The 27,797-nt window shown below is 47.6% G+C and overlaps 1 protein-coding gene across 8 annotated transcripts in view; it reads left to right on the top strand.

The window, feature by feature from the left end:
* Positions 1-27,797, top strand: part of SLC8A3 (solute carrier family 8 member A3) — a 113,362-nt gene that overhangs the window by 81,043 nt on the left and 4,522 nt on the right. For 2 of the 8 annotated variants that reach the window (XM_005522538.3, XM_088057919.1), the window contains exons 3-4: positions 9,458-9,564; positions 20,245-20,262. The exons of 1 other annotated variant lie outside the window; for it this stretch is intronic. In XM_005522538.3, the coding sequence (XP_005522595.2) occupies positions 9,458-9,564; positions 20,245-20,262 (125 nt within the window). Of the gene's footprint in view, positions 1-8,402; positions 8,476-9,457; positions 9,565-10,964; positions 11,069-20,244; positions 20,263-27,797 lie in introns of those variants that run through there. 5 more of the 8 variants (XM_005522540.3, XM_014252172.2, XM_005522539.3 and 2 more) reach the window with 3 other exon arrangements.

The raw sequence follows: 27,797 nt of genomic DNA on the forward strand, positions 1-27,797 counted from the left end.
CATCAAGTCTCATAGGGTCAGCAAGAAGAAGCTGACTTGGAGCAGGCCAGACAAGGGCCCACATGTACACACAGCTTCAATATTTGAACCCAAGTAGCTTCTTTAAACAGAACAAGGACAAGAAAACCCGTAGAGCTAGCCTGTTATGCTTGTACAACCTAACTTAAATAGCTCAGCTGGTCAGCAACACGGACTCAGCTGAGAGAAGGGGGGTTTAACAAACTCTTAATTTTCCCTTTCTGGCAGAAATCCTTAAAAACAAACTGTGGCATCTTTCCTTGAAGAACCCTGCATATTAGAGCATTTTATCATGTTTGAAAGAAGTGAAATATAGAGTGCCTTGGATATCTTGACTAGCAGAACTGACTGCATTATGGAAGCTTATGGAGCATTTTTTGGTGCTTCAGGGCTTCCAGGTTGAGTTTGAGACTTGAGAGTGGAGTGAATTTGCCATTCACTGTCTCCAGTGGTGATTCCCATGGCTACTACATGGATATACCACATCTCTTGAGTTGTCCTGAATAGCATATTAGGCACTTAAGGATTTTTTCACATGGCATGGAAGTGCTTAATGGGATCACTTGCAACTTAGCAGCTCTGATTTCTCATTGCTGGTTCAGTTATTTGCACTGGTACAAAGTAGGTGTGAAACACTGTCATGTGAATTTGGCAGCATTTCATGTCTCTTGGCAGTCTTGGGTGGCAGTGGGAAGTGAGGGCTGAGCTGATGTGCACAAAACGGGCACAAACTGAAAAATGAAGATGACCAGAAAGACAACAAAACTGCTTTAGTGCTGTCATCTGGGATGGAGAAACCATAACAGGCAATTTAATTTTATTTTTTTTTATTTATTCAGATTTATTTTTTTTAAAGCTATCACTATAAATCTTTTACTGGTAACACTTTAAAGTTTTCTTATACAAGAAAAGACTAAAAAATCCAGCTCTTAGTCTTGGCTATGTCCCTTTAATTATCATGTGTCAGCCACTAAAGCATTTTCAATAGTTCTAATTGAAGCATGAGCCAATTTACTAATTAGCCAAGATTACGTGAGGAATACACAAAGGGAAGATGCCTTTCTGTGTCAATATTTCCTTCTTTATGCCTTAGGAGATCTGGTGTGATGTGAACAAACTGCACTGCTTACAGCCAGCCAGGCAGAGCCCCTGAGCTCCTGGTGGCCCTGCACATTGTCCCACACAGTCCCAGGGGTGGGCACGAAGGGTCACACAAGGCTTTGGACTAGGGTCATTGTCTCCACCTCGGGGTACAGCTGCTTCTTGCATGGTGTCTTCTCCAGTGAACCTTTTCCCCACTGTCTGTGAGCTGCTGTGGCAGAGCTGGATGTTTCTGGCCCTGGCCCTTGCAGGAGTGGAACAGAGATCCCTCGTGTGTTGCATGTGTGGCAGGGATAGAGGCTTGCAGAAGGGCTCTGGCTTTCCTGGCCAGTCTCAGGCTCTGCCTGTGTGGGAGGAACAGCAGGGACACAGGGAGCCACTCCAGGAGGCAGTGCCAAAGGCTTCTTCCTCCTCCTGCCTTGTCAGTCTGGGTGAACATTACAAGGGACTTCCTAGGGGTAAAGAGTTGAAATATGGGGAAAGATCATCCAGAAAACTATCTTTGTAATGTGGCTTTTAGAAAGCAGTTGGGCAACACCTACTTGTCAGGAATGGCTTGGTGGGAATGGCTCTGCCAAGAGGCAGGATGACAAGTTGTTTGCAGACATATTTTTTGAGGTCTTTTAGTTCCCTCATGACATAAATAGATTTTAGCAAGGAAGAGGAGGTGTCCTACAGAAGTGCAGAGCTCCTTCAAATGGGAACCATGTCAGATGAAGCCAGAATAAGTTGATACTCATATGAATAAGTGATACTTCCACCACCACTTCAAGCTCTCTGCTCTCTTTACTCACCTTCTTTCTGGTTGCATCACTCTATCATGTTCCACGAAGATGATATGCTCTTCTTCCATGAAGAGTTCAAAGCAAGTAGGGACTGTTCCCTATCAAGTCCCTGAGAGAAATAAGGTTCACAGGCACTGCAAGGATATAGAAACTAAAGTGTGGAAGTATCAACTGACTTACTTTTATGGCTTCAGTCTTGACAGGATAAATACAGAGGTCATATAATGATTAGCACTGCAAAGAACCTTATTTTAATGATGATAGTTTCTTATAATAATTTAGCAGGTGATTTTGATTAAAAGATAATTAGTTACCATCTGATTATCCCATAAACCAACTTGGCAACAAAAGAGAAAACACAGAAGAGAAAAAAACTTATTCTTTGGGGATGGCTTCTAACTATGTTACTTAATAGCCAACTGGCTGGTAGTGAAACTGTTGGGGCTGTCCCTCATGTGCTTGCTACACAAAGTAGGATAACTCTTGCGCAGCTGCTCTTCCAAGGTCCTCATGAACAACACAGCCAGTTCTTGGAAGCTGGCCTGCCATGGCTTGTCTCCAGCTTCTGCACCAACATCAGTTCTTCTGTAACTCAAACATCAGCAATGTGCACATCAGTGATCTGCTCGAAACTGTGTTCTGACAGTTCATCTATCCTGTTGACACCTGCTTAGTTAATTGGTACCAACATCTTACCTTGACCTTAGAGGCACCTTCAATTCTAACCTTTCTGCTAGGACAAACTTCAACCATTGCCAGTGGCTGAATGCTTGAAAACCTGTCCCCCCGCCTCCATAATCTCCATGGTAATCAAAAAATCTTCTTTCATAAACAAGATCTTAAGACCAAAGTGCAGCCTGCCTGTCTTGGTCATAATCTGGATTGGTTCCTAAATTACCATGATTTTCTCTTGAAATTAAGACCACTCAGCATCTCCTTGGTGAGTTTAGTGTATCTGCTTTTGGATCTAATGATTCTGCCCTTCAAACTCTTCCTGTCTTTTTCCATGCTATGTGACAGCATAATTCTTTGCTTCAAAGTGCTCAGTTTGTTACTCTGGGTTATTGATGCACAATTTCATATGACCATGGGCATCAAATCAGGCTTCTTTTGCTGGCTTCTTCACCTTTCCTGTGAGCACTGTCACAGTGCTGTGTTAAATATCCACCTCTCCGTGAGCTGGGCAAAGACAAATCCCCACTCTTTATAACCTTACTTAATCCCTTCTGGTTTGCCTCAAGCACACAGCATGGCCAGCCAGTCAGTGCAGGCAATTGTCCTGCTCTGCTCTTCACTGGGTGGCATCACCTCGAGTCCTGTGTGCAGTTTTGGCCACCACAATATAAAAAGGGCATTAAACAATTAGAGAGTGTCTGAAGGAGGGCCATGAGGATGGTGAAGGGTCTGGGGGGGAAGTCACCTGAGGAGCAGCTGAGGTCACTTGGTCTGTTCAGCCTGCAGGAGACTGAGGGGAGAGACCTCATTGTGGTCTTCAGCATCCTCACGAGGGGAAGTGTCAGGTACTGATCTCTTCACTCTTGTGACCAGTGACAGGACTTTAGGAAGATACATGAAACTGAGTCAGGGGAGGTTTAGGTTGGATATCAGGAAAAAATTTTTTACCCAGAGAGTGTTTGAGCACTGGAACAAGCTCCCCAGGTAAGTGGTCACAGCACCAGCCTGGCAGAATTCGAGAAGCATTTGGACAATGCTCTTGGGCACATGGTGTGATTGTTGGGGTGTCCTGTGCAGAGCCAGGAAATGGACTCGATGAGCCTGGTGGGTCCCTTCCAACTCACCATATCCTATGATTATATGACTGCTCTGTGAGGTCTTCTAGCATAGTCGCTGGGCCCTATCCATAGCTTCACAATGAGATCCCAAACCAGTGCAGAGCACTGAGGGAGAATCAGACTGGTACCACATGCTTTGAACTTCATGCTGCAGGAACCTGCACCCACAGCAAATCAGATGAAGATATGGGTATATCAAGATGTGTCAAGGACACAATGGCTTGAATCAAGGTGTATGTACTAATGGTTCACATTAATGAGTTACTGAACAACTCCTGGTACATCTCTCTGCCCCAGGGATGTTTACCTTGCTGTCCTGGCTGCTTTTCATCCTGGCTAATAGTGTCCCACCAGGGACTCTAAACTGTGCCCTTGCACAGCCCTGCCTGTTTCACTGGTATACGTTTTGTGACATCTCCTCACTTGCATTGTTCTTAGAGTTGTTTCACATTCCAAAGTCACACAGACCCGCACAGACATATCCTCTTAACCTTCTCAGCAATAATTCCTGCAAATGAGAGTGTCCACACAAAGAGATACTCAGTATTTTCTAGCACATTAATCAAATAACCATTCAGTTGTTGCCTTACCTGTTGGAAGTGGACGGGTTGTCAAATAAAATGATTTTATAGATTATCTTCTGTACTTCCCAGATGGGGAATTTAGCAACATCATGTGCACAAAGTCCTTTAGGAGAAGATCGATGTCTATTCATTTCATCTTCTGTTGCTTACTCAGGGAAATCTCATTCTTAATATTGCTCCCCAGAGGAGCTTTTCCATCCCTGACTTTTAAAACCAGTGATTGTTTCCAAGTGAATGTTGAAAGCAGAGCCTGGACTGCATTCATCTGAAAGCTATTGGGTGGCAGCTTGCAATGACCTCAGAGAAAAAGAAGCAAGTGAGCAGCTATCCTCACTTCTGTATGGCCAGGTGTTCCCTGGGAGCGCAGGCTTTTGGCTTGCCCTGCTGTGTCACAGGCCAAATTGAAAGCATTGCTCAGTCTGCTGAAAGCTGCACTGAGCCCTGAATTTAAGAGCCCTTCCCATCACTGTACTCATGCAGGTGCTGATATGGGGCTATGCTGTGGCTTGGTGCTGGCAGTGGGCTTTGTGTTTTGCAGAGTGGCTCCTTGCTGCCATCAGAGACTTTTGGATGGTCTCTGTTCTCTGCTTTTCATCCATCTGAGGTGTGTCTTGGCCCCAGTCAAACTGTCAGAGAGAATGGGGAAGGCTGAAAAGTGTTCTCCTTTCTCCATGCAAAGTGGCCATAGGCTGGGGAATGAAAGCTGCTCAGCTGAGCAAGGCAGGCTTCAGATTCCTGCTTCCCATCGTGGTGAGCATGCCCATCAGTCCCTCTCGTGCCTGCCTCTGCCTCCATTAATTTCAGGGAGCTGTCATGATGTTCTTGCAGCAAAATGTTCCCAAGCCTCCCGCTCCCACACGCTCTGTGCCTCTCGGTGTCCTTCTGTCACAGCTCTCACATTAACGTGATGTCTTCCCGGGGCAGTGTTACACTCTAGCCCTTCTCTCCATCCATCTCCTCCACCCTTCATGCCTTCCGAGGAGGCAGCTCTCAGTGTGGCTGTAGGTGAGAGATGAGATTTTGTGGGAGCAATCTGTGTTTTGGCCTCCAGATAATTTATGACGGCTCAGGACGCAGCTGTATTTATGGCTGCTTTCATAGGCCTGGAGACGAGCGAAATGCTCCCAGCGGTAGAGAAGCTGGAGAGCAGAGGAAAGGACAGCCCTCACCAGCCACAGTGGACTGGGAGGGGTGGCCTGATAGGCCCCTCTCCATCAGCACTGACCTTTCTGTGGTGACAGTCACGGGAGCAGCCAGCCGAGAGAAGGGCACTTCCCCTCGGGGAGCAAACCCAGCGCTGTGCCCCCATCTGTGCAGGCTGCAGAGTAGCCCGGGAGCAGGGATGCTGCTCTTCCCTCTGCCACAAAATCCCAGGGAAAGGTTAACTGCTCCCCATTATGTGGCACTGGATCTGTGAGCCCTTGCCCACCTCCCCGTGTCACTGCACAGTCCCCACCAACTTCTGCCCTGCTCCTTTCCTCCTTGCACGGGGAGGTCTGGCAACACTGGCTCTGGAGCAAGAGCTGGCAGTGGCTGCAGTTTGGCTCCCATCCCACCCCACCTGGGTCTCCAAGCACCATCTGGGCTCCTGCTGTGTCCCCAAGGCTCTAATGCGATGGAGGACCTGCTGGGCACTCACCACCCCTCAGCAAAGCTGGAGAGGTCGGGCACCACCTCTTTTGGGACTCAGTCAGATGGACAGGGGGGTGCAAGGCCCAGCCTGTGTCCATGCAGGGCACCTATGCCTTTGGCCTGTTGCTTTGGTCTGTCCTTCACCTGTTGTTTCAGAACTGGGTAAAAGGTTCTTTTGTCCTTAAAAGCTTGTAGAAAAGGAGGAGACCAGGAAGTTACTGGATTGGTCACCAAATTCAGACTTCTCTTTTTGGAAGAGCCACCTGATGCTTGAGTGTGTGGTAATGGTCCAGTTTGCAGCAGAGCTGAGTTGGTCTAGGAGCTGGGAGGGTTTGTGATTGTTTCCTGACTGGAGGGGAGCTGCTTTTGCAAAGCCAGCACTTTGCCATGCTAGCCTCTAGGGATCCCCAGGAACTCTTCTTTCTCTTTCTTGAACTGGTTTTTTTTTGTGTTAGAAAGACCACTCTAAGGAAGTCTCAGCACAGTGGATCTACTTGGTAGGGCATGTAGAGCTCCTTGTACTTAACAAAATGTGCATAGGGAGGGGGAAAGGAAAGGAAAGGAAAGGAAAGGAAAGGAAAGGAAAGGAAAGGAAAGGAAAGGAAAGGAAAGGAAAGGAAAGGAAAGGAAAGGAAAGGAAAGGAAAGGAAAGGAAAGGAAAGGAAAGGAAAGGAAAGGAAAGGAAAACAAAGGAAAGGAAGGAAAAGGAAAGGTAAGGAAAGGAAAGGAAAAGGAAAGGAAAGGAAATAAGGAAAGGAAAGGAAAGGAAAGGAAAGGAAAGGAAAGGAAAGGAAAGGAAAGGAAAGGAAAGGAAAGGAAAGGAAGGAAAGGAAAGGAAAGGAAAGGAAAGGAAAGGAAAGGAAAGGAAAGGAAAGGAAAGGAAAGGAAAGGAAAGGAAAGGAAAGGAAAGGAAAGGAAAGGAAAGGAAAGGAAAGGAAAGGAAAGGAAAGGAAAGGAAAGGAAAGGAAAGGAAAGGAAAGGAAAGGAAAAAGGAAAGGAAAGGAAAGGAAAGGAAAAGGAAAGGAAAGGAAAGGAAAGGAAGGAAGGAAAGGAAAGGAAAGGAAAGGAAAGGAAAGGAAAGGAAAGGAAAGGGAAGGGGAAAGGAAAGGGGAAAGGGAAGGGGAAAGGGAAGGGGAAAGGGAAGGGGAAAGGGAAGGGGAAAGGGGAAAGGAAAGGGGAAAGGGAAGGGGAAAGGGAAGGGGAAAGGGAAGGGGAAAGGGGAAAGGGGAAAGGGGAAAGGGGAAAGGGGAAAGGGGAAAGGAAAGGGGAAAGGAAAGGAAAGGAAAAAGGTCAAACGGTTTGCATATATAATATTAACTGTACAAAGCCTTAGAATAGCTTTGTTGCAGTAGATAAGCTGACTCCCAGGAAACAGGGTCTGTGGTGTTTCTTTCCAAATTTTTGCAGACAAGCAATACTGAGTATTCTGAAGTTCCTAAAATGGAAAAACCATAAGCTATGGTACTTATGAAAAGGATTTTTAAAAGCAACCCACGTCCAGGAAGCACTGGCTGCTTTTGAAAAACCCACCTTCTGTTTTGTAGTAATGAGCAAGGAAAAGATCAGAGCTATGAATCAGCTGTAGGTTTAACTCAGCAAATTGAACAAGCTTTGCAAAGTATCAGGGGCCAAGATAACATCTGCTTCAAAAGCCAAATTCAACATCTCCAACAAAAATGCAACAAAAAGTCATCATGATGAACTCTTAGCAGAGCAGCAACTTTTACACCAGAGACAGGCCTTTTAAAATTTTTCAGGCTGGATTAGCAGGGATTGAAGGAGTCTAGAGAAGGGAAAGGAGGCTTGCTGGCATAAGTGCAGGGTATGGGTAGAGCAAGCACTGGCAGAAATAAAGCTGATTTAGGTCAGAAAGAAGAATTGGAGGTGATTTTTTCCTTGCATATTCCTGCACTGATGGATAGGCAGATATTATCAAAACTCTATTCCTACCCCTGTGCCATCATTTGAAAGAGAAGTGTTGGGACCAAGATCAAGATCAGAGTCAGCACAGGATTTCCACAGCTGGAGTGCAGGAGCAATTATAACTTGAGGGTCAAATTGTAGGCTGACCGAATAATTTTGTGGTCTTTAATGATACCAGTAGGAATGCAAGCTGCAGTGATGATTCTCCTGCTCTGTGCTGAAATGGTGATTTTCCAGAGGCTGGCTGTGGCAGCATCCCCAGGGTGGGGATCACAGCATCCCCAGGGTGCAGGGCTGGACTGCTTGTTCTCTGAAGCGCTGTGAGATCAAAGACATAAGGTGTATTCAATGCCAAAGGCTACAGGCTGAGGCACATAGAGATTTGAATTTGGGTCTATCTTTCCAGATTGCCAGTGACTGTGATTACCAGTCCTGCATTTTTCTTCCTTCCCATTGCCAGTCAAGACTGATTGTGCACAACATGCACCTGGGCCTGATCTGACTGGTGAGGATGGGCAGGAGGAAAGAAGAGGTTGTTGCTGCAGGGCCATGTGTGGGTACAGAGCTGTGGGAAGCAGGGAATCTTTCACTGGCAGGAGGGGCAACTTGCCTGGTGGCTCTTGGGGCAATTGTTTTGAGGTAAGGGAAACACTTCTTATGTGGAACCGACTTCTGGTTTAAAAAATGCGCATCTAGCTTGGGGTTGGGGTCAACTAAAAGCCCAGGAGCCCCAAGATGGCAAGCAGATGCCCATTCAGAGGAGTTACACATGCAGACAATGTTGTATTTGTATTTGTTGTATGTGTTGGGTGTTATACCAGCTTGGATGCAAAGCACCAACCTCTTCAGTCATAAGCAAGGGATGGCATTGCATGAACCTTTGCAGCCACTGGGAGAATGAGGGGAGTGCAGGGGTCATTTTGAACTTGCAACAGTCAGTGCAGCCTGGCTGTGAGGAGGCGGTGGTCTGGCAGAGTCTGACTTGTTTCTCCTGTTCTCTTTGGGTGTGAAAGTTGTGGGACAGTAACCTCTGCCTAAGGCGTGTATTTGCTGTGAAGGAAACCATGACACACTTAGCTCTTCTTTTCCTACAAAATGGTACAAGAACTTGTAAGAAAATTGCTGAAGGAGGAACATAGGATCTGCTGCCCAGCTGCTCCAGCAGCCAGCACTTCAGAGCAGGCCAATGAAGCTGAGGCAGCAGCGTGGTGCCAGCAGGGTGTGTGTGCTTTGTGTAGCTGCTGTTGTACACGTGTGTGTGTGTGTGTGTGTGTGTGTGTGTGTGTGTGTGTGTGTGTGCGCACAGGGGTAACAGGGAAGCCCTGTTGGCCATCAGACCTCACTGCCCACAGCCTGAGGCCTGAGCCAGTTTGCTGGGGGATTTTGTCAAGCTTCACTTTGTAGTTTGGCCTGCCATTCTGCCTTTGGGTTAAACAGGAAATTGGCCAGTGTCACTCACAGAAGGGAGGCTTCAGTCTGTCTCAAAGGGCCGTGTTGAGCTTTTTCAGTGGGTGAGAAAACTTTGACTCTCTAATGTACCCATTTAACTCCATCCTTCCTTGTCTTTTGCTTCTCTGTTCCCCTCTCCCCTTTATGACCCTTATTATTTTTCCGTCCACAGCAAAACAGTTCACATCAAGGTAATTGATGATGAGGAGTATGAAAAAACCAAGAATTTCTTCATTGAGCTGATGAGCCCCCGCATGGTGGATATGAGTTTACAGAAAGGTGTAGTACTGGCCCTGCAGACTAACAGTAACGTTCTTTCCTCCTCTCTTCCATCTCCTTCCTCCTCTTCTCTTCCTCTTCCTCTGATGTCTCTCTGTCTCCAACTGCTCTGCCCTAAACACTGCTGTGCGCGCACACCGTGTCACATGGTACCCATGGGGTGGCATGGGGAGTGGTGCTGGGGCTGCTGAGAGGCAAAGTGATGAGGGGAGGAGAGAGAGAAGGATGGAGAGCAGCCCTGCTTGTCCGTATTTCTTTGGTGACTTGAGAGGAACCTTCTGCCCCCCGCACTGGAGGGCCCAAGCAAATTTTTTTGTGTCAGTGGGAGGATGCTGGCTAGAAACGCATCCAGCATCTCAGGAGATCATCACCCAGCCCTGGTCCTATGGGTTGTTCCAGTCAGACCTGTGGTAGAAAAACATAGGAATTGAGGCCTGGCAGAGAAACAGCTCTGTGACTTCTCAGAAGCAGTGGGCAAAGGCTGTGCAACCCCTGGTCTGGTTGTCACAGAGCAACTCTGGGAGCAGGAGTTGAGGGCAAGGAAGAGCTCGTGGCCACTTTGGTTTGCCTGGGGGCTTACAGCAGCTGTGTGCATTGCAGGGGTACTGGAGGGAGCCAGATGAGCTGGCCTCAGGGGGAAGAGGCTAGACTTGCTCCAGTGCCCAGGGCATTTCCTTTTGAGCCTTGGGGACGTTGTCCCATTGTGTCCCCTGTGAGGTCCCAGCAAAGCTGTCTATCCCCTGGGAAGACTGCATCCTCATTTGAGGAACAGGACAGGAGGATGAGGTGGATACTATCAAGGAGAGAAAGCAATAAGATGTGCTATTTGAAAAATGGGAATTAGAACCTTCAGCTTCCTTAGCTGCTGGTGGAGCTGTAGCCACCGGCAGAGACCTACCTCACCCCACTGGGGAATGTGTCTCTCTCTTCTCCTCAGGTTCCCAGCCCAGAGTCCTTGCACATTTATTATTGATCGTGAGGGTATTATTACTGTATTTACTATTAATGGTAAGAAGAAATTGGTCCTCCAGCTAAAATGCAGTGGGTAGCTCAGGGTGGTGGTCCCTGGTGCTTTTCAGGCAACCGATACCCTTTCCATTACCATCTGACACTGAAAAGAAATGCGCTGCAGAAGTCGCCTTCCACTAACCATCAGCAAGGTCCTCCTCCCACTTTTCCCTCCCTCCTCACTCCCTTGCCAGCCCCTTCTGCCCCTAACACCCCTGCTCCCAAGGAGCCGCTGCGAGGATGCTGTGTCCGACAGGCGGGCCGACGCACACCGCCCCAGTGGGAAGGGGCTGCGTGCCAGGAGCCCACGCCGCCGCCGCTGCCGCTGCTGCCGCCTCGCCTCCAGCCAGCCGACCCGCTGTACACGGTTGTCTCTCTTGTTGTCCCTACAGGAAGACCATAAGGGTTAAGATAGTAGATGAGGAGGAATACGAAAGGCAGGAGAATTTCTTCATTGCCCTTGGTGAACCGCAATGGATGGAACGTGGAATATCAGGTGTGAGATCCTTTATGAAAAAAAATGCAAAAAAGAAAAAAAATCAGAATCAAGTATCCAAACCCCAAATCCAGAAAATATAACCTTCTTTCTCCTCCTTACCCTTCCTCCTTTTCTCCTCCTCCTGTAGAGGGATCGACTTTTACTCTTTGCCCTCCTGTTTTCTTGCTCTTACCCTGTTTCGGTGTCATCTCTGCCTTTAAGAGCCTAGCTTACTTCTGATCCTCCTTTTGTGCAATGCTTGAGTCTCAGAGGCTGTGTTATTTTGATTGGGTTTCCTTGTCTTGATCTGTTTTTTTTTTTTTCTGAGCACACCTTTGCTGTTCTCCCTGCTCCTGCTTCTTTGCCAGGACCTTGGGGAATGCAAAAGGCAAGAAAAGGGTGTAATGCATGGCTGCCCCCTTCAGCTCTTTCTGTACTCCCCCTGTCCTTCCCTCTGTTGTTGCCTCCAGTGGTGGCACTGCTTTAGTGCTCTTGGGTCCCTATGAAGTGCGGTGAAAAGTCCATAGGAGAAGAGAGAAGGTGTGAAGTAACTTGGATTGTTTTGGTTTTTTTTTTTTAAATGGTTCTTCATGTCTTCCATTTGAAAACCCCTTTAATATGTCACAGACAATCACAGTCTCTCGTGCAGAGGGTGTGAAGCTCTACTGAGGTCCTACTTCATCAGCAGTGAGGATCTCCCAGCAGACCAGGATTCACAGCTGGAATAAACCCAGACTTAAACAAGACACCCAAGTTGTGTCTTGCCTACATCTATCTTTGTCCTTGTCCTCTATGTGTTTGACCCCTTTCTCATTGAGTCTTGCCGCTGGCTTCGCTAGCTTTGGGGTGGCCTGGGAGGGCCAAGATTTGAACAGGGGCACTTTACAAAAAGGGAATTCAAATCTACCTTCTGGATGCCTATTACAGATGTGTGTGCCCACAGGCTTATTTCTGCTCTCAGGTGCTGCTGTTGGTGGTGGGGCACCTGGCTGCTGCCCATGTGCTGCACAGCACAGCTTTTGCTTGCTGAAATGTCTTCTCTTTCTTATCTCACCAGCACAGCAGCTGCCCTCTGCCCAGTCCAAGCTCCCATAGACTGCTCTGTAGGATGTTCAGGATAGACACGGGTTGCGTTAACATTTCAGTATCGTACAGCATCCATGGACTTGTAAAATGTAAACCCGTATTTTAATACTGTCAGACTGCCTCCTGCAGCCCACAGGCAATGAGGGATATCAGGTTTCACTTTGTCAAGCACAGGCCCTCAGTTTTCACTGAAGTCCAACCGCCCTTGAGCAGAAGCAGTGATCAACCTTGCCATATCCCATGGAAGTATGTCCCAGCAATCAATTGCCCTCCAGGGTAAAGATGTGAGCATGACTTCTACATAGAATTTGTCTGGCCTCAGCTTATTGTGTCACTAGATATTTTACTACTCTTTTCTGTCATATAAAAGAACTGTATAATGCCACAGCTTCCAGGTAGGTATCTGTTTACTTCACCCACAGTACGCTCAGATTTCTTCTTGGGCATTGTGAAGGCCAAATGTTCGGTCCTGGTTCAAAGTCTTCAGTCCTAGAACCACACTGGGGTCTCCTTTCCACATGTGTCCCTTCTCATCTATGGGTCTACCACCTCCATCTCAGCAGGTCCAGGAGGAAAATCACAGGCCCCTGGCTTTCTCCTGCTTATGCACTTGGCAGCTTGGAGCAACACAGTGAATTTTTTCTCAGCTGTCTGCTCTCTGCGAATCCTGCATCCTTTTCTAAACAATGAGCAGAATAAGTACACAGAGTCAGAAATGGACTGGTTTTATGAAGTCCCACGTTTCTTTTTCCTACACAGGTCACGTTGCACCTGGCTGAATAAGAACAAGTGTTTGAAAAAAATCTGAATGGCCCCTGAAGTGGACCAATTGTAAAACATCCTCATTATTACTAGGACTACAGAGCAAGTTTGCTGTGTCATATGTCTCTTATTTACATCTGTATCAGCTCTAGTCAGTGGGGCTGTCTGATTTGCAACAGGCAGAGGTCAGAGCTGGACTATATTGATCTGCAGCACAGAGCCTGCAGGCCAGGAGCAGAGGGCACACCCTTGGACAGACCCTCTTTTGCCTGGAGGAAGTAAAGGACCGTGCCAGGGAGGAGATTCAGGGCCCTGGTTGGCCTCTTAGAGAAAAGTCAGAGTGAGAGCACCATGGCTTTAAAATCTAAGAGGCAGGAGATTAACCTGCATTTGTAAATGTTGCTGGCACAAGGTGGCACAGTCGCTACACTAAATCCAGGGCATCTGGAAAGATCCCCAGCTCCGTAGCGCTGCACTTTGCAGCATCTCCGTTGAGCCTACCTTGTGCCTGGCATGAAGAATAAGGAGCTACGTGAGGCTTTCCCGCAGCGAGCATTGTGAGCGATCAAGAGCAGATGCTGTGGCCAGCAGCTCCACAGAATTCATGCATGAGCAGCTGGCTCCCGGCGCAGAGCAGGCACGCGCTTGGGCATCGTGCGACGTGCGGCTTTGGGAAGGGGTGCTCATGCTGACCCCGGCACACATGCTCCTGCCAGCATCATGCAGGTGCTGCCATTGCCCCGTGCCCACGGAGGGGGAAAATCCCACACCACAGTCACCTAGCTGGGGCTTCGCTGGGTTTTGTTGTGGTGATGGATGTACCCTCATGTGACTTGCACAGCAAGGGCAAAGCACAGCTGTGACCTCTCCTTGGGAGCCCAGGCCCCGTGGCTCTTGAGGTAGAGTCTCTTTGGGGTTTGGCTACTCATGCATTTGTTCCCAGTCCTGCAAAAGATGTGGTTTTCTTGACAGTGTGTCCTCATTTTGTTGTTACTCCTCAGTTTGCTGTGTCACACTGAGCCTGTGCCTCAGTGCTGTAGGAGGATCAATGCTCTCAGCTATTTGCAGTGTCTTTGGAACCTCTCCTGGTTCCTCTGGAAGAAGGGTGGTGTTGGGCACCTCAGATGAATGGCAGTCATGTTTGGCAGTAATCTGCAATCCAGACCATGCCGAGACAGCCGGTTGTGCCTGCACTAACATTGCTTTGTGCTGAGGGCCTGCACCCGGCCCAGGACCTCTCCATGCAGAGGGCAGCTCCTAGCTTACCTTAGGGACACAAACTAGGTGGCAGTGATGAAATCAGGGGTGAAATGTTCCCTGGAGTGACGGCAGAGCTGATGAGAGGGAGAAGTAGTATGTGTTTTTCAAAGCAGCCTGGGGCAGAGTTTGAGTGATTTATCTTGGGATGCAGAACTTAGTCCGGAGCCTGGTGCTCTTCAGACCCAGAGTGCTGTCCCTGAGGGCACCCACACTACTGCAGGCTGTGCTGGCAGTGGTTCCTGACAGACATGCAGTGGAGGAGGATGGCAGGTGGGAGTAGGGCTTGCTGCCACACGGTTGATTTGCATGTCTGTGCTGTCCTGTACACCTGCCAATACAAAGCAGTCACCTCCAGTCAAGGGAACTTCTCCTTGGCCCTAATCAGAGCTATGGGGCACAGGGGTCTCCAGGAGGATCTCTGTGGGTGCCAAAACTCAGCATGAAATTCATCCTACTGCTCTTGCTCTCTGCACCTGCTAGCACCTTACTGGAGGAGAAATCATCTCTACTCAGAAGTGTTCCTGTGGCAGTCCAAACACAAATGCCTGTCTTCAGGTTGACCAGGGTTTGTAGAACAGCCACTGATACAGCCTTTGAACTGGAACATTTTGCATCATCTGCAGATGCTGCCCCTCACTGTTTATCCCCAGTTACATCAGTCATGCTGCTTTGAGCCTTCGGACACTCAGTTGTTAACCCTTGCTGTAAGGAGAGCTGATCACTTACTCCTGCTACATAAATGCTACATCTGCTTTGTCTCTCATCTGTTCTTTTTCATTAATCACTTTCTGCAGCTGGAGTTTTTCAAAGTCTTTCTGATCATCCAAACAAATCACATCAAGTAGTTTTACTACAGCAGCTCTTTTTGTTGATGTGCTCCAATAATTCAAAGAGATGAGAACAGGTATCTGAGGTTGGTATCTTGCCAGCCTGGCCTGTGATGACGACTAGTACTGACTCAGTAGTGGCATCATTTGTCATAGCAAAGTGAATGAGTAAAAAGAAATCAAAGAGAGAGACTCACATTCTTTGTTTGGCCAGGATGATAAATGTTGCTTTTTTCTATCCTCCTGGCCATTTTCCAGGTTTCCTGACTTTTTTTTTGTCCTCTCCATTTCTAAGAAGTTAATCTTCAAATCCTTCTTGTCTCACCTTTCCTCCATATGCAAAGTCATGTAAACTGAATCCTTGTTTACTGAGTGCTGCAGGGTTTTGAAACTTCCCTGCACCCTGAACCACATTTCTGGGCATCCTTTTGTCAGCACCTTTTTAAAGGGTTCCTGCAGGGAAATGAGTCTCTTCCTTTATGATGAGATGCTGTCTGTTGGTTTGACTCTTGCTCTCATAGCAACTCTGCTATTGTGTCAGCTCACAACTCAGATTGTGGATTTTGCTGCTGTCCCAGCAAGATTTTGGAGTGATACTTTCTTCACACATCAGCTTTCATACTTTTTCCACAGCCTTGGATTACAAGAGAAAAACTTGCTTTGCGTTCCCTGGATGAAGTTGCTTTTCTGCTTCAGTTGTGGCTAATCTTAGTGTTGATACAGCCTGAATGGCAAGTGAGGCTACTTTGGAAGATTTCACTTGATTGCAAATAATGGTGCAAATGGCATTTGGAAAAATATGTTACATGAAGTTTACTGGGAATCAGTTTGTGAGAATTCGGCTTATGGCACACTGGTGGAAGATTCAACTTCAGGGCTGGTGCTTGAAGGCTGAGTCTTGAGGGTTATGTTTTGTAAAAGGGACTGACAACCTTCATGCAAAGTTTTGCTTCAGAAAGCACGTCTCCCACAAGATACAACTTTGCTGGAAATGGGAGTACAGAGCAAACACTCTTAACAGCTGGTTGGAGTGCCCTGGCTTGGGAGGATTTTGTCTGAAGTCTTCTCAGCCCTCCCAGCACAGTCAGCTGGTGCAGACAGATCTCATAGCACATCTTCTAATCAAGTGTTAGCACCTCAGATGGGAAAGCTTTGTGCCCAGAGGGAGGATGTGACTGGGAGTCACAGAGGAAGGATTAAACTGCAAAGAAGGAAGGATTCCCAGCTTGGATTGATCCATCTGTATCAAAATATTGATGAAATTATTTGACTTGGTACAAAGATCCATACCTGTTTAAGATAAGCTGTATTGATACATGTGCTGCAGTTTTCTGAAGTTAAGAAGCTAAGAAACTCCTTCATCAGCTCCATCAGCTGCTGATGAGAATAGCAAAAAAATGTTAGATTGCTGTTACCTCACTCCCTCAAGGATTAATAATTTTCTCACAGGTCTGTGATTAGGCTGAATGCTGCTGATTCTCCTGATGGAGAGGAATTTTGTGGAGTCTGCAAGAGCTTTGCTATTGACTTCAATAATAATAGCATTCAGGTTAATGCTGCAAAATCTCTGCCTTGTTTAGCCTGTAAAAAACCCCATGCTTACATCTCTTCACAATCTATTAGGGAAACAGTTTACTCACCTTACAGCAAATCTAGAGGCAGAGCCTGTGGGCAGCTACATCTGGAAGATGGAAGACCATTATCTCCTTGGGGAAGTGAGTCTGTGCTTCATATGGTCACTTCTTGGTCACCTTCCAGTGTGCAGGGGGTGGAGGCAGTGTGTTCTCTTTGCCTTTGGCATCCTGTGACTGCCCTGCTGTGTAACTGAGAGTCTCCTCAAAATTCATCCTCCCCTCCCTCATTTCAACTCACTCTCTAAATCCCAGGCCTTTAACTTTATCTACACAGTGGCTTCTCTGAGACTTTAGGCATACTGATTAGAAAAGATTTATGTTAATGAAGAATGAGTCCAGAATAAAGCAGCATAGTCAAATCTCTCAGTAAGGTAAAGAGCAGAGAAAAGTATTTCACTGTTTACAAAAAGGCTGGGACACACATTCAGCACATCAGGTTGCTGTAACCACGGGATTGCTGGTCTGCTTCAATCCCGCTTGGTTCCTCTTGCTTTAAGCTTTTTGGAGATGACGCAGGACGTAATGAAATTCCTGATCTGCAACCCACACCAACATGCATGTCACAGCAGAATTTGACCTCAAAGTACACCAAAACCATGAAGATTAAATGGCTTATTAGTAAACAGATTTTTAGCAGCTTTTTAAAATTCAGGTCTAAATTGTCCATTTTCAGGGGTGGCAAGGGAAGCAGAGTTCATGCATGCAATTTCAACTTCACCTAGTCAAAAGCAAGCCTTCAGGGCAGAGAAACCCCAGTGAAGGAGGAACAGGGATCCAGAGCCAAAGGCTTTGTGTCCTGGCTGAGTCAGTGTGGCAGCCCCCTTATCTGCAGGCACACGTGTTTGTCCACAATCACACCATGCTCACATTACTTGGGTTAGGTAAGGGATACTTGGGACTGCTATTTTGGATTTGGCTGCGGAGCTAATTTTAGCAGTCCCCTGTAAGAGTACACATGTTAAGCCTCTGAGACTACCTGAGATGCCAGGAGCCGTGAGGTGGCCTGGCTTGGCCCCACAAGGAGCGTGATGTGCAGAGCAGCAGTGCAGGAGAGGGAGAGGTGCCCTGGGGAGGACTGGAGGGATGCAGCCCAGGCTGGGGAGAGTGGAGGGGGGCTTGTGGGATGGGAACAACACAGAGGCCGTCAGTGAAGCTGGTACAGGTACAGCATCCCCAGATGGGCTGTCAGGAAACATTACAGGTCAGGGCTAAGGGCACATTAGCAGATGTGTGTGCAGGAAGAAAGCTTTAGTCCGTGAAATCATTTTCTTGCTTGCATGCACAGCATTCACTCAGAAATATAAAGATAAAATAATCCCTTGGCTTTCTGCATGCTGTATTCTTGATGTTTCATTCATAGCTTTATGGGCTTCTTCAAATATTCATGTATCATACCATAAGTGAAAGGGAGGAAAAATTGTTCTTTTTCAGGCTCACAAGCAAATAGGGAAAAAAAATAAACTCAAATCCCAGAGCAGTATAATAACAGTTTTTAAAAATATGAGGAACCAGTGTTTTTTTTAACAGCCACAGTAGCTTAGGGTCCCAGTAATATTTAATTATATTACATACGAACACCAAATCGACCCATTGTACTAATGCTTGTAATTGCAAAAGGCAAATTAAATTTCTGCACATTGTCTGGAGAACCAGAAGACCATGGAGCAGTATGGAGGTCACATGACAGCATGAACTGCAGCAGGACAGAGCTACAAGGAAAACTCCAGATTCTCGCTACCAGGGGTACCAATGAGCCTGTTAGAGACTTCAAGGAGAGGTGTGTGGATGACAGGAGGTGGTGCAGGCAGAGCAAACATCCCATTGCATCTTCTGGCTCAGTGGCACTGCACTTAATGCAGAGTGTACTCATAAATAGTTCCCCCAAAGTTTTTGGCTTTCAAAAGGAATTGACCCCAAAACAGAAGGGATGCTCAGCAAGGAGCCTCTTCATTTCACCTTTCACTGTGCCTCTACCTGCTCTCATGGACAAGGGAGATCTCTTGGATTGCCCACAGTCCTTCCAGCTGGGGAGATGGATCAGTGGATGAAGATCTTTACTGGGTCAGTGTCTCTCTGCAGGCTGTTGGCAATGCTGCTCAACAGAGCAAGGAAGTGACTGGATGTCAGGACTCAGGATTAGTTTCCCTGGCTCTGCCATGGATGTGCTGTGCAACCTTTGATAAATTGCTTGGGAAATCACTTTCAAATAGCACAGATACAATTGGGTGCATCTATATAAAAGTGCCTGCTTTTCAGAGGCCTGAACAAGCAAGTCTGGGAAAATTAGCACTTTTGGACTCCAGCCCACTTCTGAGTTTGCAGAACATTCCCTTTAGCTTCTTTTTGCTTGCTTCACCATCTGTCAAATAGGGCTGTTAATACTGACTCTGTACAGAGTTTTAAGCTTCTGAGACTACAAGTGCATGATAATAAGTGTTAGTAATTACAATACTGTCATCACATGCAACCAAGTCTTTAGGGATTGGTTTGCTGTTTGAAAGACAAGTAGAAAAAGCTAAGGCACAAACTTGGCCCTCCTCAAAGAGCATTTGAGTTTTTTTGCTATACTGACTCTGCTGTAGCTGGCTTGGTACCTAGATGTAAGCTGTGGCTGTCTGTGGTTTACACTTAAGAGGGATCCAGCCAGATGTTTCTTTGTGACAGCTCTGGGGAGTGGATAAAGAGAGGAGAGGGTCAGGGGGTCACAAGGGGGCTAGGCTGTGTCTGTATGGCAAGCCAGGGTAAGGTCATCCCTTCCAAGGACCTTCGCCCCTTTCTCCTCTTTTCCTCCCACCTCAAATCTCAGGGGACCACAGTCACATTTCCTGACAGGCAGTTGCATCCCACTATGGTGACGGTGCATGGTCTGTGTCCATGCAGCACTGTCAGGCCGACCAGCAGTTTGGAACAAAGACATCCAAGAGGACTCAAACAGTGATGCTGTATATGTGCCTATACTCCTCTAGGCACCCTGACCCTCTGAAAGTGGTACCTGTGGGGTGTGGGATAGGTGTAGGTGAGCCAGGGCATCATCCTGAGGGATGATGCATGTCTGTGTTACCCCCTGCCCCTTTTGACACTGGAGGCCATCTGTTTTATCAGTGCCTCCCTCAGATGCTGCTCTTCTCAATGAGCTGTCCATCACCTTCTCTTCTCAATACCTACAAGTTTATTGGGGCTCCTCAGCTGTGCCAAGCCCTGCCACAACCACACATACCCAGCATAAGCGAGGACACCTCCCGTGCCTTTGGGTCAGTTTGGGTTGTGTCAGGCCCCAGTGGCAAGTGTAACCATCCTCCTTCCCCCCTTTCCCTTTCCCTCCTTGCCACTTGCCCCCAGCTGCATCCCATCCCTTTGCCTTAGTGGGGGGGAAGGGGTGACTTTGGGGAGCCAGTGCCATGGTGCTCACTGGAGCACCCCAGTCTCCTCTCCTTGCTTGCTGTGGTGTCTGCTCCCCAGCCTGTGCCCAACATGCAGCCCTGGTGAGCTCGCACGCTGCCTTGCACCATGTCCATTGCTCACTGACAGCCTTCATCTGCAAAACAGCTTTTTCACACTGGATATTAACCTTTTCCCTCTTTTTCTTTTCTCTCTCTGTCTTTCTCATGTTCTTCTCTCACCACAGCCCTACTGCTCACGCAAGGTAAGTGCTTTTTCTCCTTTCCTCTGGCTGCTCTGGCTCTCTTTTTGTCCCTCTTGGTCAGAACCTCTGTTTGTGTTTGTTGTGTTGTAGACAACCCCAGCTCATGGTGTTTGTGTCTAGCATGGACTAGTTAAGAGCAGTACAATTAAGAAAGTAACTGTGACTGATTGATTGATTGAATGACATCTAAGAGCATTTCCCATATTCCAGATTTTTCCTTGCAGTTTGGGGGAAATGATCCAGACAGAGTTGCAAACCAGCACATGCAGCTATGCCTGGTCTGAAGCTGTGACTCAAGCCTCTCTTTTTAGGTGGTGCTTGGGTTGTGCTGATGCACTGGGGGAGGGATTTCTGCAGAGAGGTGGCATTTCTGCACTGTGGGACGGTGTTGCCTGGGGTGGGCAAGGGTACAAGGTTGTGCAGGTGTCCCCTTCCCAGGGAGGGTCATGTGTCACCCCTCAGTGCCTTTACCTGTGTGCTCTCCTCCTCTCATCCTAGGGAGTCCCCAGGGTGTGCCCAGCAGCAGAGCAGCACTACCAGAGTATGATCAGCACCATTTCCCTCCTCACCCTCAGCTCTGGTTCTGCACTCTGCATCTCCTTTCGCTGTGTCAGGTTTCCACGTGTATTCATACAGAGCCCCTCTTCCTTGCCTGAAATCCCCATGACAGTGGTCTGTCTTTATCCCGCTGTGGTGCAATGTACACCCCCTGTATTGTTGTTATTCCTTCAATTCCAAATATGATTACGGTTGAATTTCCACTAAAGAAACATTTCTTGAAAGAGAAAGGTGGGCATGGAGGGTGCAGAGAAGGAGCTTGAATTCCTGCAGGTTTGCAAGCAGAGCTGAAAACCAAAGCATTCATGATGCCTGAGCTGTGCTGCAAACCAAAGGAGCAGCATTTGCCACACAGGCTTCAGTCCAGCCCCTTTCCAGAGGATGCCAAATCTGCTGCACAGGGGATGTCCTGAGCCCACTGGCTATTGGACTAATTAGAAAATTGCTAGTGGCAGGCAGAAATCACCTTAGCTTAGGGTGTTTATGGAAAACTCCTCAGAATGATTTGGACGGTTTCCTTTGTTACCACTTCAGATCCAGGAGGACTGGAAATAAGTTGAGCTCAGCCTCCTTCCCAGTAATTTCATTGCTTTAATTCAGTAGCTGCCTAATTTGATCAGAACTCTGGGAACCAAATAATTTCTATTAAAATAACATAACTTTCCTCCCATTGTTTTGATCCAACCTGATTGCTTTTGGCAGCTGTTATTGGAGAACTTGGTCAGCAGCTATGAAAAGTTACTTTTTGCTTCATAAGGGAGAGGCTCCTCTCTGTCTGGTGAGGGGTCCCTGGGGTGCCCCCCTTGCCAAGCTGCCTCAGGGTGCCCTCTGTGCATGTGAGGTGTGTTGGGCTCGCGGTGCTTGGCCCCACACATGCTTCAATCCAGCAGCAGGCACGTGGTGGAGTGTCACTCAGCAGCAATCATGGCTAATCAGTGGGGAGAGAAGCGACGTCCTCGTTTAGTCCATGTCATGTTAGATTTAGGTTACACAGGCACACAGGAATCTTTGTTTAAAATCTGCATTATTGAACGTTCCAGTGGAATCCGTCGGTCCCGTGCCTCGTCCCTTACCTCCTGGAGCAGCTTGCACAGCTCTTCCTGGGCAGCATCCCATTCCTGGGGACGTGCCCTGGGACTGCTGGGTGCCCTGGCTCTCCTCTGCAGCCCTGGGCATTCCCCTTCCCATGGCACTGCTTTGGCAGCCGCTGCAGGGCCAGCAACTGCACAGCCCCACATCCCCCAATACTGGGATTGCACACAAGAGTGATCCCTTCTCTTCACAGAAAGTGTGGGTGCCCTGATGGATGAGCCTAAGTGACAATGCCTCTCTTGTCCCAAGAGCCCTTACCTGAGGAGGAATGAGGGATCCTGACTTTGGCCCCCCAGCCCTGCAGGGTTCTCCCAAGGGAAACAGGGCTGTGAATTTTATACAAGGTGAAGTAACTGGGCAGGGCACCGGTTCTGCTCAGCATTTATTTCTTCCAAATTTCTTGTCTCTCTGAGCCAGACTTGCAAGGCCATGCAATGCTAGCCCATGTGTCCTGTGCCAACTGTTCAGGCTTCAGAGTTGTATGGGATAGCTGTGGAGAGACTTGAGAGACTGGGGTGTTTTTAACCTTCTGTTTTGACACTGGCAGCGATCTCTCTGTATATTGTTTATATAGGGAAATACTTGATACTAAAGTGCAAAGGTGCTCCAGTTGTCCCTGCCTCTGCCAGCAGTGGAAGAGCTGATTTCAAGGTCTTTCCAGCCTTTGCAAAAGTCACTGAAAGCTTGAGCACAGCCTTTGCTTGAAAGTTCTTGGGCTCAAGTGATCTAGATCTTAAAAGGGCTATGGAATTATCTAAATGGTGGATACTTCTACATCATAATTTCTACATATTCATTCAGTTCAAAGAAAATATTTCTAAATATGTTTATTTATGTATTAAAACTCCCATGTCCACTTTGCAGTGGGAAAGACTGAGGAGCAGAGATGCCAGTTGTCTGGCCAGTCGGGGATGTCATGTCAGCAGCAATCTCAAGGCAGAGCCAGGAGTGGAGTAATGCTCAGTTCCCAGCCCTGTGCTTTAACCTCCCTCTCATGAATGTGCAGCATTTCCCAGTTAGCATGAAAGAACACTGGGGTATGTATATGGGATGTATCATATCTCAAAAATAGCTTTCAGGGCTAAGTAAGCAGATTCCTTACATTTTAGAAGGCAGCCTAGGCTGCCAGTGCTTGTATGTGTGCATGTGCTTCTGTAAAGGGCATATCCATATGCTAATCTCCAAAGCCAGAGTGTCTTTTAGCCAGAAGTCTTCCCCACTTGTGACTGACAGCTTGACAGTGCTCTGGGGAGAGGAACTCATTCATGCTCACTATTTACTTTGTTTAGCCAGAATTATATTTTATTAAGCCACAACAACAAAAAAATATATCCCATTTTAATTGTTCTAATTTCTTCCTAGCAGGATAGTCCCCAAAAGGGGTGACCTTCATGCAGATACCTGCCTGCTCCAGGAATGGATGGAGATGAGATAGCTTGAGGAGAGTGAAATGGCCTTCGCAGCAATCTTTCATGAATACATTGAATACATTGAATACATTGAATACATTGAATACATTGCTGGTTTTAGTCCAATTTATTCAGCAAGTGTCAGAGAATACTGACTGGTCCATGGTTATTTGATAGTCTTGCAGCATTGCCTAGGTGATGAACATCTACCTCTCGGTTGGTGTTACAGGGCCTTCCCTTTGCCTGCTTCAGCTCAAAAGATGCAGCAGCCAGATTACACTATAGAAATGGACTTTATCTAACTTTGATTTATAATGTGTCCAGGAAGCCACAGGCAATGTCTAGCTCCTGTTTGATCCCCGCAGTCTGAAGGACGTTGAGTGGGCAAGCAATGCACAGTGTGGGAGCACAGCTCAGTGCTCCCCTTTCCCTGGAAGAAAGACAAGGAGGAGGGGATTTGCGTACAGTATTTTGAGCCCAAGAAATGGCCTGTCATGTGCAGGTCTGAAAGTGCTTTGCAGATCACTGCAGCTCAAGTCCTGGGATGGCCCTGCAGACATAAGTTGAGAGAGAGAGACTGAGACAGACATGGGGTGAAAGCTGAGCAGTGAGCATGGCAGGGACATGCCCAGGGCTGCAGAGCACAGCAGCAACAGGACCATAACCAGGAGCTGCTCAGCCCCCTTCTCTGTCACAGCTTTAGGGATCTGAACAAAGCAGAATGAGAGCATGGGGTGGTTTAACCAGTAACCTCTTCTTGCTTCCTGCACAGTCCAGCACCTAGTGGGTATCAGCTGTGGCTGTTGCTACAGCCCAAGCAAAAGCTTCCTTCATCCTCATTCCTCCCACCCAGCCTTTGATTTTACCAGACCCATTGTCTCACCTGCTTGTAGCATATTCCCTCTAACTTCATTGACTCCCTGGCACCAGGAGCTGGGTACTTTGGCACAGCAGCCCCAGCTTGCCTGGCCTCAGCAGCCTCTGTGTGCTCCTGCAGCCCAGAGAGGTTCCTAACACTCAATGGTAGCACATACCTAGGTGCTGTAGCAGACAGGGTCTAGGAGACCCCTCTCTGGCCATCTTCTCCTTCCCAGGGAGGAGGTGGAGGCAGCCCAGAAGGCCCTGGCAAGCTCTGTTCTGGATAGGCATAGCCAGACCTTATCAGGCTTAATTGGAGTTGACAGCAGGGAGTCTAGGGTGCAATCCGCATTGAAAAGTAGGTACTGATGCAGATACAAACAGAAATCAGGCTAGTTAATAATTAAGCTGCAGCTTGGCAGCATTCACCTTGACAGACTTGACCTTCCAAATTAAAATCTGTCTCCCAACACCCCTCTCACCCCCCCACCCCCACCCCCCATCCTCACTCCCCCTTGCATTTATCTCATCCTTGGTAGTCTTCTTTTCAGGCTACCACACTGGGGTGATGTGTGACACACCTCACAGATGTCTTCTCTCTGCTTCCTGGAGGAGCCCTTCCAGACCCCAGCCCTACACCAGACTGTGTGGGAACATATTCCACACTTGCTGCAGGGATAGCAACCTCCTGTGGCTCTACAGGCAGGCTGATGCACCCTGTGATGGCTGAAGTGCTTCCCTGAAATGCAGGAGCATTTGGATTGTTCTCTGCCACTGGGTTGTTGAAAGAGTTTATTCCTTCTCAGCTGTTGGGTCAGTAAACACAGGCTCAAGTCAGTCCTCAGCATCCCATTGAAACAGGCAGACCCAACAGGCCTGGAGCAGACTTGGGATGGGATCTGGTGTTCTGCAGAGGCTGACACAGATTCCCGCCACAAGATGCTCGTGTGTCCTAAACAGTAGGTGGGCAGTATTGATGGAATCATGCATATTTCATATGTGTTTCATATCGCTCTTTGAAGGTGCTTAGCTCCCTGCCCTAACTGTTTGGCAAGTATAGGTTTGGGAAAAAAAAAATATCAGCTGGGCTTCTAAATTGGTCCTTCCTGCCACTGCCTTAATTTCAGAGGACAGTCAGCAGCCTGGTATTTAGCACCTATGGGTCAGTTGCATGAGTTCATTGAGCAAGATCCAGCACAGTACTGCCACGGCAGTCTTGTGTTTTTCTCCTACATTAGGGTGGAGCCTCAGTGAAGATACAATGGCAGCTTAAATGTTTTCAGATGCACCTTTGAAATTCTTTAGGTTTCTGTGCTTTGCTTTCCTGTTGCACATTCACAAATGTGACTGCATTTTAATGAGACGTTAAGGAATTACCTCCTTTCTTCCTTATCCAAAAGCTTCCACTATTAGCATTTCTATGAGGTACCCATTTGGATGTGCTCCCTGTGCCTGTTCTCCTGTGGTTTGCTTGCAGCTGACACTGAAAGACTTAGCTTGGCAGTCATGTTCAATCATCTGTCCCCACAGGATGCCCTTGACGTGCCTTCTTGGGTGTTCTTCTGTCTGCACCCCATTTCACCGTACACATGGCAGAGGAGGTGACATCAGGGCCTCCATTATTCATGTCTCCGTGGATGTGCTGTCAGTAGGCTGCAGGTCTCCATTGCTAGTCAGCTTGTCTCTTCACTCCAAGTGGCTTACCTAGTAAGGTGCCTCTGGTGGCACTTAGTCTGCTGGCAAGGTGCCTTCTGGAATAGCAGGACTCCCACCATCTTCACTTTGTAGGGTGTCTGGTCCCAGGCTCATGCTAGCATCCAGCCCCTAGGCTGATAAATACTCTTGAACATGGTTATGTTGCTTGATTTTCTCTAAGAGCTGCCTGGCAACTGATTGCCTTGCTTGTTGAATCAATAGGTGATCCACAGGTGGCTTGCAGAGACAGCAAAGCCACATGCTAGAAGGTGTGAGGTGAACACAGGCATTCCCATGCAGCCTGCCCAATGGCCCTGGATGTGGCACACACTGAGAAGACACACAGGAGACCTTCCTCCTCAGAGAGGGATTCACATCTTGCACTGTCCTGCCTGGTGCAAGTACATAAACTAGCACAAGCAAGATGCCAGGTTCTGGGATAAAGCTGTGTTGGACACCATTTCCTATGGAGATAAGAAAGCTTGCTGCACTGCATGTGCTTACAGACCTGCCTGCAGTTCAGCCTGACCTTGAGGCATAACATTTGTGTGGGGCTCTATGTTCTCTTACCATGCCAAAGGCTTTTGTCAGATCAGTTAGATTAGGGACTGAGGTTTCATTGCATCATTTCTCCTGGAGTTGTTAAGCTGAGGAAATTCTACCTGTTATTCCTTATTTCCAGAGCATTTCCTCAGATTCCAGACGTTTTCTTTCTGCACTCTGCAACTGCAACCAGTGGGCAGGAGCCTAAGGGACTGCACCACCAGCTGTGACCACAGCTTTTCCATGTAGTTATTCCAGGGAAGGTTGTAGTGAGTCAGACTGTCACCAAGTCTGGGCTTTGCAGCCCTGCTGGGATGGCTGTAGTGCTTTTGCTCAGTTCTGTATTGTCAGCATGTCAGCATGTGCTCAGCTCATCTGCCAAGCTGGGCTTTGTGGAGCTGAGGGTGCCTTCACCCCTGACCTTCAAGTTATGGGAAGCTCACACAGAAGCAAAGTCACATTGTATGTGCTGTGGCAACTGATGTGTGAGCACTTGCATTTTCATTGATGGACACAGCTTGTCATCTTCACACACTCCCAGCAAGAGCAAGAGACTGGACTTTCTTCTGTGTCTTAGAAAAAGAGATGTAAATTATATCTGATTCCTCGTTCCAGTGGATATAAGTACCTTGAATCTTGTTCTTGATAATCATCAGTTCATGCCTCCAAGTATACTGTGAAGCAGAACATTTTCATAGAATCATGGAATCACAGAATCATTAAGGTTGGAAAGACCTCCAAGGTCATTGTGTCTAACCTTTGACCAAACATCACCATGTCAACTAAACCATATCACTAAGTGCTACATCCACTTGTTTCTTGATCTCTTCCAGGGATGGTGACTCCACCACCTTCCTGGGCTGCCCATTCCAATGCTTAACTATCCTTTCAGTGAAAAAAGGTGCTCCCTGCATCCCACAGCATCCTGCATTGCCCTTCTTCTTCTCCAGGTGCTGTGCTCCCCTGTCTATAATTTTTTCTAAACTTATGGGGATTCCTAAATCCAGAAGATGCTGTCTTGGAGCTAGGCAGTGATGGTTTTGATGTACATCATTGATTTCAAATGATGGATGCAACTTCTCTGTTTCTGTGATGGGTTATAACAATGTCACCTGCCACAGGAGTTATATGCTTTATAAACTCTGAAGGTCTTGCAAGACTTACAGCCTTTGCAGTCAATCTGGAGAGGCAGATGAAAAGAGAAGTCAGAGTTTATAAATAGATTTCACTGGGACTGCATAATTTCTGTGTGATTTTTAGTGTGAAGTATGAGATCTGCTGGAGTCCACATGGGACTAATCACATCCAAGGCATTACCTGAGCATTTGTAACCTCTGCAGGAAACCTCAGGTAATGTCTGACCCACTGCTTAGCCAGAAC

The sequence above is a fragment of the Pseudopodoces humilis genome, chromosome 7, assembly GCF_049639895.1.
Source record: "Pseudopodoces humilis isolate 2021_Gansu_Grassland_sample_001 chromosome 7, ASM4963989v1, whole genome shotgun sequence".
Taxonomy (NCBI): Eukaryota; Metazoa; Chordata; class Aves; order Passeriformes; family Paridae; genus Pseudopodoces; species Pseudopodoces humilis.